Genomic DNA, 20,388 nt, shown 5'->3' on the forward strand with positions numbered 1-20,388 from the left:
TTTTTAATTTGCCAGATATTCTTTTAATGAGAATTATAAAAGACCAAAAACATTTTTTTTTGCAAACTGCCTTTTTTTAAACAAATGATTTGCTTTTAATTACAAATACTGTGTAAGACGATGCCTTCTTTTGCAAAACCAATAAATACAAGAACAAATTTTAAACATATGTGATTTGTCCAAGATACTTGGGGGGAGGGGGGAGGGCCTGATTTTTTTTTCCAGTGTTTAAAAAAAATCAGTATGCCCTAAAACCTTTCAAAGAATAAATCTGAAGGTATGACTCAACTGGAGAGGAGAGAAATAGAGAGAGAGAGAGAGAGAGAGAGAGAGAGGGAGAGGGAGAGGGAGAGGGAGAGGGAGAGGGAGAGGGAGAGAGAGACAGACAGACCATCTTATAGCTGCTTTAAATAGCTTCTGATAATTCTTCCAATGTTATCCTTCCTTTCTGGAACTCTTATCTTCACAAAATAGTCAAATTTAAAATATTTCTAATGAACTGATTAATGGGGGAAAAGAAAATATGTATCGAACATATATATAAATTTACCATAAACAATTATGCATATCAAAAAGACACTAACTTTAAAAAGGTACAAAAAAAAGTGAGGAAAAACCTGAATTACAGAAAAGAAAGTCAAATTTATTTAATGAAAAACTAGAATTAATAAAAATTAGCAAGTACACACACAAAAAAAATATACACACACAGCAGCACTATGTATTGACTCACATAGGGGAAAAGCAGTGGTCCAAGACCACTCAACATGGCTTGTCAGTTAAAGAAAAAAAAACAAAAAACCAAACACACACAGACACACTCACGCACACATACACGCACGCACGCACGCACGCAAAAAACAGAACAAAAAACAAAAACCCAGTATTTTTCAACAGTACACTCAATCTACAACAAACACAAATTCAGAATTATTTTACAATGCTTTCTTTCTTAATACAAAAGATGCCCATCTTGGGTGTATATATATATATTTTTTCAGTGGTTTACTGTTGACTTATTTTTAAATATATTAGTGTTACTACATGCAACTGTTTCCTGTATTTAACAGCCTTTCCTTTTATTTACCTTCATGTGTCTAGCTTCCACCTACCAAAAGTTTCAGGTTGGCAGACAGATGGGTGCCTTATTCTCTGTGAAATTGAATGCAACGGTTTTAAACACTGGCCAGAAATTGTTTGATTGCCATTTCAACACATGGAAATAGTTACATTGATGCCTAAATTGCCATTTTCTGCAAAAAGCTGTGCAATGCTGGTGTCAAAGACTAAGCAGTCACTATTCATAATGGCTGTTGCAATTCCCTCATGAATAGATCGAGGAGTGGCTTCCCAAGTCAATCGCCGCCTATGACCATTTAGCTCAAGTCGATAAGCAAAATTTTCAGCTTGCTTGCGTGTTCCTATCAGCTGTACAATTGCAAAGAATTGCTGGTGACCATCGTATTTTTCCTGTTTCTCCAAGACTAACATGAAGTGAAAGCCAAAACAGGACTGCATCATCACCCAGTCAACAGCACCAGGAAGGTTAATGTCTGTAGCAAGGAAAACTATATCCTCTCCCTGCAGGGTTGTAATGGACTTATGCTGATGCATCAGATGTGGCATTACAGCATCCAAAGAGCCTTGCCATTTACAGGAAGCACCAGGGCACGGACAGGAATAAGGCCTAAACTCACAGAGCTCTTCGTGGTCTGCTTTTTCTGTGTGTGGCAGAGTTATTTCACATCCAGAAGAGGCGTATTTACAAGGGAAAAGTACTGAATTGGCCACTTTCTCCATAGCCAAGTTGCGAATGGATCCCAACGGGCCCCGGCAAGTTGGACAACATGTGAGCTTTGGGCGACAGTTGCTACAAACAAGATGGCCACTCTGACACTGAAGAATGGGTGGTAAGACATAGTCAAAGCAGACCGGACACTCAAAAAGACTCGCCAAGTCATTGTTGGATGCGGTCGTGCCAGTCAGGGCAGGCACCCTCTGGGACGGTGTACACTTTGAGGTTCCAGTAGGTAATGCTGTTGCAGTCTGACGGCTCATTTCTGTAATAAAAAACAAGTAAGAATAAAAGGAGGCAGGAGAAAAATAATTAAAACTATAACTTGTTTTATACAAATAATGTTTCCATGCCAGAAATATTAAAGTTTCATGCAAAATTTACCAGGAGCAAAAGAACAAAGGAAAATAGGGTTTTTAAAAATATATAAATTACGTAAAATATGCCTTTTGATTATTAGGAGCTGTACACTGGATAAAATCTCTTTTCAAAATGTTCCAGGGCACATTGAGAATTCCCTTTCTCTAAAAAATGTTAAAAATCATCCTTGGATGGACTACATGGAATAAATGCTAAAATAGAAACTGGACCATAAACAACTAAGAAACACTATGTAAGTAGCTTAAGTTCAGTGAAATCTGTTTTGACTGGACTTTCTCCTCCTTCTCTGTGTTTATTTCCCCTACTCATTCTATTTCTTCCCCATTCTGAGTCAGCTGCTGATAGCCCCAGGGAGTTATATGTGATCCAAAGGATCACCGGGGTACTGACTTTGATTAGCTCCTAATGGTGAACAGGTATCTGCTCTAGGGGTACATCTGGGGGATGGAAGGGGTTACAAGGGGAAATGCCAACTGCCATCCCATCATCCAGCTCCATGTTAACACCAGCTAGACAGTTACCTTGTTTCCTAATGATCAGTGCCCCCCTTCAAAAGTGAGGCAGTATAGAGGAGATATGGCGGGCCATTTTTAAGTAAAAGTTTTGAGTCTGGTATTTAGAGAAAGTAAATCATTCTATTCTACTTCCATTCCACAATATAAATCAGGTATACTTTGCAAAGGGGAAAGAGAGTGAGGAAAAGACGAAAAAGAATAAAGATCAAAAGCACCAGAGAGGCTCACGTAACACTGGGGAAAAGGGATAGTGGCAACAGGTAAAGAACTGCTTGTACCCTAGAGTTCACCAGTGTTGCTGAAGCATTCATCAGCACAGTAAAACATTATTTAAGAAATAAATGTCATCTGCAAGAAATGTTCAACAAGGTTAACTAACTTGTCAGGCTGAATGAAAGTGAAAACAAGCAACTTCTCCCAGGAATCTACCTTTGCTGGGATATAGTAGGTCACTGTCTAGCGGATGACAAAAGATCAGTCTATTGATGTCAAAAGAGTACATGCCCAAAAACCATAAACCATATTTCTACAACTGAAATTTAACTCCTCAAATTTAATGTTTCCTCAATTATAATCATTATTCTATTGGAAAGAATTTAACTTTGAAAAAATAGTGCTGGTTATTAATGTGACCACGTAAATGCAATTTGGGTTCTATTACTCATAATTACTCAAGGATAGATACCTTAAATGGGGATTGAAGGTTTAAAAAAAAAACCCAAATCAGATCAATTCCACTGTCACTAAAGGAATATTCTAAAGTCCAAGGGAAAACAAAAGTATCACATAATTCTATCATAATGTGGCCCATCACATGGATTTAGGACAACAGGAATCAATTCTCATCATCTGTATAACCCAGGTGTTCTTTCTAGTCCAACAAAAGCACTACAAAGAAATTCTCCTGTAATCCTGTTTCTCCCTAAGGAGACTGACTCTGTGCATATGATGATCCATGCATTTAATTTTAGGTCAGTAGTAAACAATGGGCTTAGCATTGTCAGAATGCCCTGAATGTGTGCTGTATGCTTACTTCATGGTCCATTTTATGCTGCTCATTTAAGAGAGCAACATAATAACTGTGAAGTGGTTCCTTGGGTACAAAATGATCTTAGCCACCAATGCCTTTCAAATCACTAAACCAAAACAGCTAATCACATTGAGAGGCAACAAACTCATATTAGTATTCAACCTAATATAACTACTAAGCAAGAAAAACATTATTGTTTAATTTTTTGACCTAGCAAAATAGTTATACATTTATCAGATAGTTCAGGCCCATGTTACAATATATATTTATTATTTTTCCAAACATTGTAGAAAGCACAATTTAAATTCCTATTCAACGTGTGAAAACAAGTGAAATGTGGCTTGTATTTCTTGTGAATGGGAGAATTACAGGCTAGCAGCTGCTAAGACCTCCCAGAGCTCTGCACGTGGAACCAAATTCCATCTTCAAACAGAAAAAGAATACGAACCACACAGCAGCCCTGCAGTAGGAACCAAGGACTCAAGTGTCTGGACAACCCTGCAGGAGTCATGACATAACCTGAAGTTTGATTTAAACTGAGAAAAGTACAGCTTTCAAAAGAAACATCACTGCCAGCTCAGTTATGCTGCAGCCATTCCCTGATCCATTCAGATTCCACTGGCTTACAACTTTCCCATTTCAGAGTTTAAGCAATCCAGTCTCTTAATAGCAATACCTTTTCTTTTCCTTGTCCCAAAAGCTGGTAAACAAGTGAGCAAGACGCCCCTCCAGGAGTACAGAAAAGGTGAGGGAGACTTCCCGGTCATGAGAAGCCAGGCAGCTCATAGCCTCTCCCCCAGAAGCAAAGACAAAGTTGTAACAGAGGGCCCTCCTGGACACCTTCTGTCCCCAGTCATGTCCGGGGTCAAGTTTTCAAGAAGGTAAGGCACTTGCCCTGCTCCATACACCCATCCACTCCTCAGAAGCAGGGGCTACTGAGGCAGAGAAATGAAGCCCTTTCTCGTCCCGAGAGGAGTCGACCAAACCTCCCCGTGAGCTCAAATTCGCCTGCGTCTCCAAAAATGGGAGCCATCGCTGAGCTGTCTTCTGCTGGGCCCTAAACCTTCATCTGTCTGTCTTGGAAGTTTGTCTTCCCCAAATTCATCGGCTAGGCTCAGGCCAGCTCGGTGAAGGAAAGGATTGGAGGGTGCGTGACGGCGACCGGACGAGGTGGTGCGCTCTCCGTGCCAGCTATGAAGCTACTACTGCAGGTTCGGGTCCGCGAGGATAGCCGTCTGGGGGCCGGGCCGCAGTGGGGAGAGCCTGCTCCAACCAGGACTGCCAGCGGTCCGCAGGCTCGAAGTGCTCAGGGCGGCGGCTGCGGCGGCGGGGGCTAGCGAGGGGCGGGGCCGCTGCGTGGGGGCGGGGCCTGCAGCTCCGCCCCAATCGGCCTGGGGCGGCTCCAAGGCACGCAGCGTGCAACTACCCCCCCCCCGCAAAGCCCCACGATCCCCAGCGACGCTGTGCACGCCTCAGCATTTCCACCAGCTTACACGTAGGCCAAAATGCCCTGTTTCTGTAAGGCCCAAACAGTCGGATATCGGCAATGTCGGATGGTTTCAACCCAAGAGCTATACAGAATTTATGGGAAACACGTAGTCAGGTAAGCACTCTCTGCACTATACTCTCACGGTTAACCCTGTGACCTCTTGATTTTTATAAAGCATTCTCCCTACTTCATTAACTATTCATCAGGCGTCAACTACCTTATTTCCTCAATTCTAACTCACTTCTCCATTCTTACCGCAGTCAGCACCTTATTTTAAACTCCCCTCTTCTCTCTTAGACAAGAATTCACAGTGAGAGTAGTAAACAAACATAACCATATTACACTCCTACTTCAACCTCCAAATTGAGATTATATCCTCTGCCCACTCTGGGAAAGCCATCTTAAACAGCCTCATTAAACAGAGTAGCTTGTTTTGTTTTTAAACAAGCATTACCCTTGCCCCAATAAAGTCCTGGGCCTCAGATTTGCATTGCGTCAGCTCATGGATTCGGAGGTTTAACCTGTCATTACATCATGCTTATTTAGGGCACCCTTTAAAGGCAGCAAGAGTTGGCAGTGGAGAGTGAACCCTGTGCAGTAAATTGCTGATTGCCCATTTTCAGCATAAAATTTGAATTCTAATCACTTCCCCACCCTATTATAGGGTGTTCAATCACCTCAACCTCATTTTGTATTAGGCTACACAAAACATCATTAGGAACAGAAATATAATTGAAAATACAGTCTGTCCACTGACAAATATAAACTCCTATTACCTATGTTTTTATTTTCTAATACATATTCATTCTAGATAGGTCTCAGGTTTCTAAAGCAGGACACTTCAAATGTTTTAGGCAGAAAAACTTTCTAAACAGAATTAAGAGTCCAAATGTCTAGAACAAGTAAAAGGGATGACAGATTCCTCCAGTCAAAAAGAAAAATATTTTTTTTCTCAAACTTCCAAAGGACCTGTACAGAACCTTATAACACCATCTGAATACCATCAATCTATGGATAAACCTCTCAACAAGTGATTCAGGACAGTAAAAGTGGAAGTGTTCTGGAGTCATCTACACTAGGATTCAAACCGAGTCTTCACCACCTGCTTAGCTGTAAAACTGGGACAGTATTTCCAGCCTTGCATGGCTGCCGTGTGGATTAAGGGAGATGGGTGAATTACGTATATCATAGGTGGTACATACTCCAAATATGTAAATATTCACTTACATACTTCCAATAGTTAACCTGCCTTGCCTGAGATCATCAACTAGTTAGAGACCACAGAACTTGTGGGTTCCAGCTATATATACACTCTAAAAGATGCCTTTAGCTTATAAGGTCATCAAACATGTCTACCAAAGATCATCTGCCACTTAACTAATTTTTAGCACAATACAGTAGAATTTCTTGACTAGGTAGAATATTTAAACTGACTCTGCAACAAGGGAAAATTTCACAAAAACTACATTACACTAAAACAATTCCATAGAATCCAAAGTTAGCAAAACGCCAAAATTTAGCAAGAGTGCACTATTACCTACCCTTTCTAAAGCCTACATCTCAAGCCCAGTTTGGTATAAAGCTTAAACAGATTTTAATCTAAATCAAAACATTTTAGAAGCAGTCTTTAATGTTGCCTTAGTAATTTCAGAGCATTTAACCACATTAACAATCTTACGGTAGAAGTAAATGGATTTAAACTTTTATTCTCAATTTCATGTGGGAAACTTTGTTTCCTATTATAAATGGCTGATGAAGAATTTCTCTGATGAATCATAACCTTACACCTGGCTATTCTAATGGATACACAACAATGTTGTGCTTTTCCTTTTCTTGCACTTTACAAATGTTACTGTGGCCTACAAATTATGCCCCCATCAAGATGCCCACATCCTAACGCCTGCCTCTGGAAATGTTTATCTTACAGCAGCAACAGGAAGCTAATAGTTACCTATGAAAAACGTTTAAAAAGAAGAAACGTTCTCAGACAAGGAAAAAGGGTCACAATGTATTGTAGAACAAGTTATAAACAGAACGTACATAAGTGTTTCTGGGGTAAGACTGTGAGAAATCAGGGAGACTACACACCAGAAAATAATCAAGTCAGTTATCTGAGTGGTAGGATACTGGTGATTTTTAGCTATATTTCCTTCAAAGGGGACAATAAAGAAACTACTTTATAAATATTAGTGGATTGAGAACTGTGAAAATTAGTCAAAATAAGAAGTAAAATTTGAATTCTTAATTTAGTAAAAAGATAAGATTCAAACATAGCTATCCCTCTTTTATTTCTCCAAAAATTATTCCTAGAAATGACATAATATGTATTATAAAAGTACAGGTTCAGATAAGAGACTTGCTCTGTGTTAATAATCAATGGGTTAAATAAAACTCTTCTATTCAAAACATTTAAGGGCCTTCCTCCTTTCCTCAACTTTTCTCAGAAAAGGTGCTTTATACATTTGACACTGAGCTCTATTTTCCTGAAGATAATTTAGAAAATGCTGTAGCCACAGAATAAGAATTATGTGTCCAGTAAGAATGATGATCTGAGGTGGGGAAAGCCCAGGACAAGAGACGTGATAGAAGGCCACTGTGAAAAACAGAAGTCTGAACAAAGGTAGATGACAGTAAATGGAAAGAAAAATGAAAACCATAACTCAAATGTGTAAAAGCAAAATACATTTGCTTTTTCCTGCCTAAATCACTGTATTTTGATGCCTCTACATCTGATTTTTTTTTTAAAAAAAGTATATACTTAATCAGAACCCATCAGGCACTATGCTAGGTACTTAACTATAAGGGATTAAATGTAAAGTAGGAGTGAGATGCCTGTGAGATGTCTAAAAGATGAAACTCATACGTTGCTGGTGCGAATGCAAAATAGTATCGCTGTCTCTTCATTACTGCAGAAAGTCCTATTGGACAGAACAATTCTATAGTCTAACTTTATTTTACTAGCTACTATCCTTATTTTTATTTCACATTCAATCTATATTAACATCAAGAATGAAAGTATTAACATCTCCCAAAACAAGGCAAGCCCTTTAACATGCTACTAGTGAAACTTTCCCTTTCACACCTGCCAGGATAAAGACTGTACTTCAAAACTTTGTCAAAACAATCATTGAAACCTAAATGCAACCATTCTGGTTTCATTTCTCACTATTATACCATAAGACAAATATCATTTTTCTTCCCTTTGAATCCCTAATTATGATACATTTTTAGTATGGCTCTAGAGTCTCAAGAAAATGTTCAGAAAGGGCATACAAGTGCTTAAGTCTCAGTCTTAGCAATTTGAAGCTCTTGCATAAATTGCACAAGCTTTGAATTCTAGTCACACCCTTTACCCCTAAGAACTATGTAAATTCTGCTGTCTTCTGACATGTAATGATACAGGCGAAAAATCTAATGTCATTTTTTATTCTCATTCCTTTGCAGGTAACCTTTTCTACCCTGACAGGTGGCTTGTAGGACTTTTTCTTTACCTTTGGAAGAAATTTTCACCAGAACATCTTAGATACATGCCATCAGCAGTCGCCAAACACCAGGTGAATATTTTCAATCCCAAGACTCAAGCCTTCTACTTTTGTCGACTTCTACTTGTTCTTTGACTCGATCTACTCAGTTTTCTTCACACAATTCTGATACTGACTCTCCTGGATCTATCTTCCAGTCACTTTATTTTTTTTCCCTCATAATTCCAGTCTTTGTTTTGCACTGCATTCCAAGAGAACTCATCAAGTCCATAAATTTGGCTTTGCTAAAACTGATAATGCTATCACTTGATACGCTAAAACATTTAATTAATTACACAGATTCTCAATCTCCAACAAGGGAACGATTTTGATGGCAGGAACCGCTACTCCCCATTCCTTTCCCTGAAGTCGGAATGGCCACATAAATTCGGACTGTGCTGCTCTTGTCCTTCCTTAGCCCTTCTACATAAGTTTTCATGTTTAATTTTCACGTGTCTCATTGGCACTTCATTGTTGGTTGGTAGTTTTATTCTTACTGATATAATCTAAGTGGGTCCCAGGATCAGCAAGCCAAATACTGAGGCAGAGTAGGGACTTTCCATGGTTCTAAAACAGCTGCTTCAAATATTTATTAACAGGCATACATACATCCCAGGTATTGTCCTCAATGGTTTACATATGTTCTAATTCAACCAACTCAATGAACTTCCAGGTTAGGCATTTACCCTTCGCCTTACAGATAAGAAAACAGATTTCAAAATAAATGCTTCAGATCACAGAACTAGTTGAAAAAAAAAAAAGTTGGAGCTATCTGATCAAGGAAGACTTCGAAGGGGTGGCAAATGGCATCCTAGGCAAAGCAAACAGAGATGTATCTATCAAAAACTTTAGCGTTGGAAAAGATCTTAACTCACTCTCATTTTCAGAAGAGAAAAATGATAGTGAAGTAATTTGGTGTCATATAAATTAGGTCAATGTTCAAACATAGGCAATATAATTTCCTAGATCTTTTTTAAAGCAGATATGCTTTACATATTTTCTAATTCAATTTAAAAAATTAATGTTTTTGAAATTTAAGTCTAATAAGATTCAAAACAAACAAAAATGAAAATTTACATTGTCTTGCTTTCCCTCCCAACACAAGAGGGATCCCCAAAGTAGCCAGCAGAAATCAAAAAAGAAGAGAGATGAAACCTGGTTAAGTTCTGAACAAGTAAGAGTTAACTAAAGCCAGCTCCTCAGAGGGACCTTTCCTGATCACTCTATCTGAAGGCCAGATCACCCTTCTCACTCTGTCTTCATATTATCTCTTGCCACATGAAATTCTCTTGCTAAATAACTTCCTTATTGTCTATTGTCTCCCCTTCTCCCTCCCCACAGTACCAACTTTCTGCTGATAAGAGCAATTCTCAAACTTTTCTGGTATCAGGAACTCTTTACACCAATGGCTGGCAAACTACAGCTACACGCCACTTGCCTGTTTTTGTAAGTTTTATTGGAGCACAGTTAAGCCTATTCATTTACATATTATCTACAACTGTTTTCAAAGGTGGAGCTGAGAAGTTGACCCTGTGACTTCTAAGCCCTTTATACTTATCTGACCATTTAAGAAAAGATTGCCTTTACTACTTTAAAGTTTTAAAAAATTATTGAGGACCCCAAAATAGCATTTTATCAATGTGGTTTACATGTATTAATATTTACAATATTAGAAATTCAAGCCAAGAATGTTTAAAATAGTTGTTAAAATTACCATCACACTTTTTTACACAACATGTAAAAATCTACTACATATTAAATATTTATGAAAAACAACTTTTCCATAATAGGGAGGAAAAGTGTCTGTTACATTGTGTGCAAATATTTTTAATATCTGACACAATAAAATACAGCTGGATATTCATTACCTGCTTCTGCAATTAACCTGTGAAGATATCACATGTCATGTAGCCTCTGGGAACCTCCACTTTACTTTCATGTCTCATTGTTGTGGAAAAAAAGTTTTTAACCCTCAAAAGGTCTTGAGAACTCCCAGCCTCCCTGAATCATTCATACTTCTAGTTCAGAACCTCTGCACCACAATATAAACACTTCATGAGAATAGACCTTGTTTTGTTTTGCTCACTCTTTTATATCCAGCACCTAGGACAGTACCCAGTCCAGACCAGGTACTCAAATATTTCTGGAAGGAATAAATAAATCAAATATAACAGTATGAAGGATTCCAAGTAGAAGAAATTCCAGTGTATACAACCAGCATTCTCTCAGCCCTGATGACCCCTCAGGTAGAATATATCTGTTGCATGATATAACCTTAAAGAGGGTGAATTCACAACTGAGATTTAAAATTCACTTTAAATAACACTATTTTAAAATGACACTATGCTGATCTTTGACAGAGGAGCAAAAGGCAATACAATGAATAACAGAGAGTCTGCAACAAATGGTGCTGGAACAGCTGGGTATCCACGTGCAGAAAAAAAGGAATCTAGACACAAATCTTACACTCTTTACAAAAACTAACTCAAATGGATCACAGACCTAAATGTAAAACATAAAACTATGAAACTCCTAGAAGGTACCACAGGAGAAAATCTAGATGGCCTAAGGTTTGGCAATGACCTTTCAGAAACACCAAAGGCATGAATCAGGAAAGAAACAATTGATAAGCTGGACTTGATTAAAAGTGAAAATGTCTACTCTGCAAAAGATATGGTCAGGAGAATGAGAAGACAAACCACAGATTGGGAGAAAATATTTGCACATTAGCTGATTAAGGACTGTTATCCAAAATATACAAAGAACTCTTAAGACTCAGTAAGAAAACGAACATGCCAATTAAAAAATGGGCTAAAGACCTTAACAGACATCTCATCTCATCAGATTTACAGATGGCAAAGGAGCATATGAAAAGATGCTCCACATCATTAGTCATCAGGGAAATGCAAATTAAAACAAAAATAAGATACCACCACACACCTATTAGAATGGCAAATCCCAGAACACTGACAACAACATGCTGGTGGCCATGTGGAGCAACAGGAATTCTCATGCACTGCTGGTGGAACGCAAAATGGTACAGCCTCTTGGAAGGCAGCATGGCAGCTGATTACAAATACAAACTAAACATATTCTTACCATAAGATTCAGCAATCATGCTCCTTGGTATTCACCCAAAGGAGCTGAAACCTTATGTCCACACAAAAACTTGCATACAGATATTTACAACTTTATTCATAATTGCCAAAACATGGTAGCAACCAACATGTCTTCCAGTAGTAAACAGACAAACTGTGGTACATTGATAAAATGGAATTTAGTTCAGAGGTAAAAAGAAATGAGCTATCAAGCCACAAGAAGATATTAAGGAGTCTTAAATACATACCGCTAAGTGAAAGAAGCCAATGTGAAAAGGCTACATACTATATGATTACAACTATATAACATTCTGGAAAAGGCAAAGCTATGGAGGCAGCAAAAATAATAATAAAAATAAAAAATCAGTTTGCCAGAGATCTGGTGGGGGCAGAGGATGAACAGGTGGAGCACAAAGGATTTTTAAGGCAGTGAAACCACTGTATTCTGTATACTATAGTGGTGGATACATATCATTATACATTTGTCAATACTTATATAGCTCTCAGAGTGAACCAGTAGTGTAAACCATTGACTTGGGTGATAATGATGGGGCAGGATGAATATGGGAAATCTCCATCTTCTGTTCAATTCTCCTGTGAATATAAAACTGCTCTAAAAAATAAAATCTATTTTAAAAAATAACACTATGGTATGTGAAGTAAATCATTTTATCACCATAAACGCAATCTTAAAAAATTGGATGTATTTCCAAACCAATTCTCTAAGTTTTCAAAGCATGTTTGTGACATCATAGTTCCATAAACCCATGCATTCCTAGACAGTAATTTCATTTTTCAGTAAAGCACCACTGAGAATATACCTATACTAATTATTCTGGTATTGGGCAAAACTACAGTATTCTGAGTCTCAAGTTTCCCACTCGTGAAACAACAAAACTATCAAGACCTTTGGACATTAACTGAGATCAAATACATGGGAACATTCGGTATATTATTAACAACATACTCACTTAATGATGTTTACAGAGCCATATTAGGAACCCTGCAATGAATCACTAAATTAAAAGACCTAGGTTTTCGGGATTTTACTGTTGTTTTAACCTACTGTGTTCACTTTCATAACCTCAACTTGGGACTGTGTCTGAAATCTGATAAAGGTAACAGAGTTTGCTATTAAAGAAGCTATTCAACTGAGTACCTACCAACCTGTAAGGCACCATGTCAGCAGCTTCATATACACTATTTAAGCCTCATAAAGAAGGCTATGTCTCCATTTTGCAGATGAGTAAATTGAAGGTCAGAAAAATTAAGAAGTAATAAGAACAGAGCCAGACTGTCCACTTTGTCCCTAAATCTTATTTTCTTTCAAATAACAGTATGTATAATCTCAGTCTGACACAGAATATTCAATTTAGCATCCAACAAAAAATCTTTTAAATTAAACTGATAGTCATAGCAAGCAGTTGCTTTTTGAAATTTTCTGTATCAAAAATGATAGATTCTGACAGTCATTAAACCCTTAGACATTAAATCAAAGCAAAGAATCAAGAAGAGAGGTAAGAGAGAAATAAGAAAGAGGGTCAAATAGGCTCTCAACCTTTTTATTCTCAACAGAATTTTTGGTAACACACTTGAAATTAGTGAAATCATGTCAGTCGTGATTACAACACAATCACTAATGCAGTATAACCAAGACTCACAGTATCTAGATGAAAGCATTCAAATACTATTCACTTAGTTATTTGTGTCCAAGTTTCAACACAATTGTTTACTGCCCAGGCTTTGTTTTATATTCTCTCTAGAAGTAAAACTGTCACACATTGCAGTAGATCTTTGCTCTATCATGGCATTATGCTACGTTTTAAATCTTCCTTATAAAACATCTTGTACACTGTAACGTACAATCCATTCATCTCCACATTCCACCGGACAAGTAATGGTAGGTAAATACACACATATATATATATATACAGAGAACAAACATTTAAAGTAGATCAAAATTGGTAGCAACCTATTAAGAGTTGGTGATACTAAGCTGAACAGAAAAGAGCACGCTGCTTGAGAGACAGAGAAAGAAATGAGGTTAAAAGTCACATCAGAGTCTTAATACATTATATAATTAAGGGTTCTTTACTACTAAAATAGCAGAAAAATAATAGAATGTATGGGGGGAAATGCCATATTAAATTCATGGAGCCTGATTCAAATTAAATTGTATTCCCTTGAAATAGTTATAGTTTGTGTCTTCATAAGCTCACATCTGAAACTCTATTCTCAGTGGAGGGGGACATATTTCTCTACAAAAATTTAATGTTTTAACTTCCTGTGTTTAAAATAACCTAAAAAAAAACAGCATTAGCACATTCTGGATCATCTGAATCCACCTATTAGCCATAAGTGAATGCTCCTATTTGCATTTATGGTCACACTGGCTTCAAGTTGGTACCATAGTACTCAGTTACGGTAGATTAAAGAGAAAAATAGAGGGGGACCTAATATAAATGATGCATTTGTGTGACATGAAGCCCAATGACATGGTTTTCACTGAAGCACTTATACACAGGTAAAAATATGCATCATGCGGTGGCCACAATATATGTGGGATAATTTTGGTATGTTCAACTCAAATTAAAAAAAAAAAAAAAACCTACAGCAAAACAGTTGTTTCAAGACTTCAATTTAGAAGGCAGTATTCAATACTTTCATAAATTAATATAATTTAAATTTGACTGGTTTTGTAGTTTCATTTGTATTTAAATTTGCCAAGTTTTGAACTGTCACCAACATCTGACAGAGTTGATGGGTCACTGGCCTGGTAAACTCTGTTCACTGACTGCACACTCTCGGTTTTCCTATTTTACCAGTTCCTCCTCAGCTCCTGCTCTTCTCCAAACTCTTAAAACTGGGAATTGCCCATGGCCCACTTTTCTTCACTTTGGTGATCTCACTCAGTCTTGTGGTTTTAAAATTCCATTGATACTGCCACGGATTTCTAAATTTTTATCTCCAGCCCAGATTAAAAAACAAACAAAAACCCTCCGGATTTGTCTTAAACCCCAGATCTGTACACCCAACTCCCTCTAAGACATCACTATGAGGAGCGAGGGACGGGGGTGGGGCCCAAAACTGAACTCCTTTTCTTCTCCCAGACTACTCAGTCAGTAGCCTTCCCCTCATTTGATGGCAACTCCATCCTTCCAGTGACTCAGTTCAAAAGCCTTCAAGTCATCCTTGATTTTTCTTTACACACCACTTATCTAAAACCACCAAGAAATCTTACTGTACCTCCTTGAAAAATATATCCAGAATCCAACTACTCCTCACCACCTCTACTACCACCATATAGTCTAAGCCACCATTATCTCTCAACTGAATTATTGCAATATCCTTCTATCAAGTCTCCCTGCTTCCATCCTTGTCTCCCATCCCCACCCTCCAATACATTCTGAGCATAGCAATCAGAAAAATCCACTAAAACTTCCCATATCCGGGTAATAGATAAAATCCTACAACAGCCTAAAAGGCCCTACGCAAAATGATGATGTGTCCCCATTACCCTGACTTCATCTCCCACTTCTTTCTCCCTCACTCACTGCACTAGCCTCCTTGTTCCGTAAGGCTAGGTTGTTGCTTGGGGCCTCTGCCTTAAAATACTTTTTCTCCTGGATATCCACATGACTTTCACCTCCTTCTAACCTTTGCTTGTATGTTACTTTCTCATTGAGACCTACCTTGTTCCCTCTATTTAAAACAGTGACCAGTGCTCTGCCCACTGACCCTTCTTCCTAATCCTTACCCATTCCACCTCTCTTCCTCCATTTCTACTCTATTGTTGTCCATAAAATGTATTACCTTCTATCAGGTTACACAACTTACTTATGTTTGCTGTTTTAGTCCCTCTCTATCACCTGGAAGGTAGGAATCTGTCTGGCTCAATGATGTCTCCCAAACACTTAAAACAGTGCCTGACACATAGTACAGGCTCAAAAAATATTTGTTAGAGTCAATAAGTTAGAAAGCAAAAGAGCTTTGGACTTTTTGAGCAGTAATATCCAAAGCTAGGTGCAACAGACCAATAGTTTTTAAAAATCCTCCAGGAAAAATGATTATCATTCTAAAATTCTGTGTCCAACCAAAATATCCTGAAAGTGTTGAGGGTAAAATAATCATGCAAGGTTTCAAAACATTGTTTACTTCCCCTAGGTATGTCCCCTGGAGGACAGCTCTTCAAATACAAAAGGATGAACCAAGAAAGAAGACAACATGGGCTACAGTAAACAGAAAGATGCAGGGGAGCACTGAGGATAATGACAACTTTACACCACGGCCATCCAAACAACCTGAGCATTTAGACAAGTGGTAAGGAATGTGGGGTAGCATCAGCATTTGCACAGAGAAAATAAAGCAAAACAGGAAAGTATTAACTACAAGGAAAATGATACAAATATAAATTAAATAGTTGAGAAAAAAGTAACCACAATTTACTTTATGGCTCAAATTATGAATAACCTTTACAGTCACAATAATGCAAACACAGAATTATGATGTTACTAAATTAGGACAGTATGGGAATGGGAAGGGACTGGGATGGGGGCAGAAAGAGGAGTTAAATCCACAATAGGAATAAGGCCTAAAACTGAAATATCGAAGTAAAAACAAAAGCATGTTATTTAGAGACAGAGAAGGTAAATATAAAAATAATCATTTCAAAGAAGTAAAACCAGTTGCCTCTGGCAAAGGACATCTGGAGAGCAGTAGGGGCAGGGAGTTTTTCTTTAAAAAACAAGCCTAATGGAATAGACTTGAATTACTATGTATGTAGAACACTTCAGATGAAAGGAAAATGAAGTTCAAAAACTTAAATGTCACAAACTGCATGCATTACTTAAGAAATTTTAGATATAAATTTGTTTTTAAAGATTTGATTCCAAGTATTTGCGAAGATGTGCAGAAACATTCCTACACTGTTGGAAATGTCCACTGTGAAGGCTGCTAATAAGATTTGGCAGTTTGTTTCAAAATTTGAAGTGCATATACTCTTTGACACAGCAGTTTTTCTTTTCAGAGTCTATCCTATGATTTACACGTTGGCAAAGTTGTGTGTGTCTGTGTGTGTGGTGGTGGGGTGGGAGAGAGAGAGAACTACAGCAATCTTGTTTGTAATAGCAAATAAACTGAAAACAGCCCTATCTTAAGAATATGATTAAATTATAGCCCATACAACAAAATGCTTTTTTTTCTTTTAAATGAGATAGACTCACAGACTAACATATAAGAATCAAATTGTTTAAGCAGGTAGAGAAAAAAAAAAAAAAACAAGCTACTGAATACATTACAATCCCATTTATGTTGAAAGAGAAAAAAAGAGTTAAGTAAATATGGACACTGATATAGTTGTCTATTTTTATATAAGTACGCCATGTACGGACATATCATATAATGTAACAGAAAAAAACTAGAAGGGCATCCGAATTGCAGAATGTGGTTTAAAGACTTAAGGTGCAGAATTAGAGAAGGAAAGAAGGTCAAGTTTGGAACCAGAAATCAGAGAACAGAGATGGGACCACTGACCTACAGGTACACAAAATGTCAAGAACTGCAGGATACACAGACTATAACCACACACTTCATCATCTGGAATTATACAATTCAAACATGTATAGTTACTGACAAGTGGTAATCCTTTAATGGGAAAATATCTGTAAGGATGTAAGTCAGATCAAAGAAATTAACTTTAAAATATATATGGCTGCGGGGGAGACTATAGCTCAGTGGTAGAGTGCATGCTTAGCATGCACAAGGTCCTGGGTTCAATCCCCAATACCTCCATCAAATAAATAAACCTAATTACCTCCCCTCTCAAATAAATAAAATAAAATAAAATAAAATAAAATAAAAAAATAAAATAAAATAAAATAAAATAAAATAAAATAAAATAAAATAAAATAAAACTATAGCTGTCTCAAAAAAATGTGAAACACACACAGACCAGAAACTACACCAAAATGTCTACAATGGTTACTTTCCAATTACTACACTATGAATGAATGTGGGAAAGTGGGGGTTGCATTTCTGTACATATTTCTCAAATGTTCCATAGAACACATATTACTTTGGTAATAAAAAAGGATTAAATTTTTAAATTTTTGTGCATATTTTGTGTCCCCACACTTTCCTGCTAATCAATTGCTGGTAACTTCATACAGAAATTGAAACAGAACTTAAGAGTTGATTTTGCCTATAGCTTTTTTCTCTTAGATTTCTTTTTTCTTAAAAAGCCTTGAATAGATAGATGCATACTTACAGAGAAAACATTATTTATAAAACAGCCTATTCACATTAAAATAACCCCACACATTTCAAATACATATATATACACTTTAGTTTATACTTATTAAAAAAAAAGCTTAAATTTAGCATTTTAAAAGTTAATTGTAAGACAAAATGTATCTTATCACCTCTCCAAGCAAAATCAAGAGAATACAGTTTGCAGACATTAACTCAAAGTTGTCCCTAATAAAGCTAAATCAGGGACTTTGACCAAAAACAAAAACAAAAAACCCTCAACTTTAGCCAAATTCAAGAGCTAAAAAGACAAAAAGGGAGAAAAAGCAAGTTTTTAACAATTAGATTACTTCATTTAGTTAAACCAAAAACAGAAGTAAAAAAGTTAGTGTATAGTAAACTTAATTTCACTGTATCAACCATCACTAGCTATGCTTGTCAACATGACAATAATAAATAACTAAAACAAGTACAGTTTACTACTTCCTATAAAACACAAGACTGGCATTAATGTTTTTATAATTTTGAAGGAAATAATTCTCACTGGCAGTATCTGCTTCGTAAATACAGATTAATTCTCCAAAGATTTTTCTTCCATTTCTCCTTCTAGTTCCTTCCATGTGCTCCCCCCACCCCCGATCCCCTGCTATTCAAAACAAACAAGAACAAAAGCCACAAGTTCAACAGGACTGGGTAACCTCAAGACTTATAAAAGGTCTTTGCCAATCTCATTTGTGTCACTGTGGCTCAAGCCTAGAGAATAAACTGACCCCAAATGGACTGTTTGATCTACATTATTCAGCCTAGAGTTCCTAAAGATTTCAATAAAAGTAATGGGACAGGTGGGAGCTGGTCACAACAGTGTGTTAAAATGCCATCAAGCTGTACACGTAAAATCTGAGCACTTTTCTATATGTAGTTATCCTATACTTCAACAAAAAAGTTTACTTGAGGAAAAAAAAGTAATTCCACTCCTGCAGGTATTCTAGAATCTCAAGAACAGTATCAGGTATCATCACTGGCAACACATCACAGAGTTCTCCTCTCTCCTCTCTGCTCAGTTTCTCAACATGTCTTTAACCTGCAATAGTACAGTAATCACTAACTATAAATACTCTCAACTGATGGCTTCACCCATATTTCCTTTACGAAATACAACAGAAGCCATCAAATGCTGATTTACCACTTCCTTCCCCTTAGAATGGAAGAAGTGACCCCTGCCATTGGGCAGTATCCTCACCTTCTTAGACTTCACATTCCTTCTATTATCCGTCTCTCTTGCATCAGTCTCTCCCTCTTCTTCTACTGTGCCACTTCCTCTAACACCCAAACATCTCCTAGGATCTCACTTCTGTGATGTTCCTTCTACCTCACTGGATCATAGATACCTCAAATCCAACATATCAGAACTTTGAATTTTACTACTATCCTTCTGTTTTGTTTTGTTTTCACTTTTATTGCTATCTGCCCCCCATTTCTAGTTTTTCCCATCTTGGTAAATAGCACCATGATCCACACAATTGCTCAAGCCAGAAACCACCTAATTCCTTCCTTCCCTCACCTCTCATATCTAATCCATCGGCAAGCCCTGTTAATTCTGTACCCAAAATACATCTCAAATCCATCCACTTCATCTTCACTGCCACCACCTTAATCCAGGTTATAATCAACTACAGCACTTCCTGATCAAAGAAACGGCCTTCTAACCAACCAATTTTCCAAACAGTTAAAGCAATCTTAAAAAGTAAAAGTAGATTATGTTACTCCCTGAATTAAAACCTTCTGATGGCTTCTCAGTACTCTTAAAATTCACATTCCTTATTTTGACTCTGCAGGATTTGATTCTTGTCTAGCTCTCCCCCTCATCCTTTTGCTCCAGCAACACTTCTCTCAGCTCCTGGAATAGTCCATGGTCATTCTTCCCTCAGGGCTTTTACTTCTGCTGCTCCTTCATTCAATCTGAGATGTTCTCCCTTTCCTCCTTCAAACAACTAGCTCCTTATCCTTTTAATGTAGCTTAAATGTCACCACTTCTCACAGCAAGCCTCCCTCCCACCACTATTCTTTATTTCAGCACTTTTGACTCCTTTATAGTCCATATCACAATTTGTAATTCTTCTCTTTCCCTTTCTAGAATGTAAGTGGTGATATTTAGAGAAATTAAGTAACTTACTCAACAACTAATTTTTTAAATTATTTAAGCACTTTCTATGTGTTAATGTAATCTGCTTCTAAATGCAAAAGTAGGCAATGTACCTGCTCTCATGGAGCTTAAAGTCACAAACACAACTAGTAACTGACAGAGCCAAGAGA

General features: G+C 37.3%; 1 protein-coding gene and 1 long non-coding RNA gene across 4 annotated transcripts in view; one reads left to right on the top strand and one right to left on the bottom strand.

Moving 5' to 3' along the window:
• Window positions 1-20,388, bottom strand: part of SIAH1 (siah E3 ubiquitin protein ligase 1) — a 25,964-nt gene continuing 5,576 nt past the window's right edge. For 2 of the 3 annotated variants that reach the window (XM_032486258.1, XM_032486259.1), the window contains one exon: window positions 1-2,060. In XM_032486258.1, the coding sequence (XP_032342149.1) occupies window positions 1,210-2,060 (851 nt within the window). In that variant the 3' untranslated portion in view covers window positions 1-1,209. Of the gene's footprint in view, window positions 2,061-4,397; window positions 5,004-20,388 lie in introns of those variants that run through there. The other variant, XM_006183526.3, reaches the window with a different exon arrangement.
• On the top strand, window positions 5,194-18,823 carry LOC116665739. The gene is made up of 4 exons (XR_004322390.1): window positions 5,194-5,324; window positions 8,655-8,764; window positions 15,994-16,149; window positions 18,686-18,823. It is a non-coding gene; the product is annotated as an uncharacterized LOC116665739 (long non-coding RNA).

The sequence above is a fragment of the Camelus ferus genome, chromosome 9, assembly GCF_009834535.1.
Source record: "Camelus ferus isolate YT-003-E chromosome 9, BCGSAC_Cfer_1.0, whole genome shotgun sequence".
In the NCBI taxonomy this organism is placed as follows: domain Eukaryota; kingdom Metazoa; phylum Chordata; class Mammalia; order Artiodactyla; family Camelidae; genus Camelus; species Camelus ferus.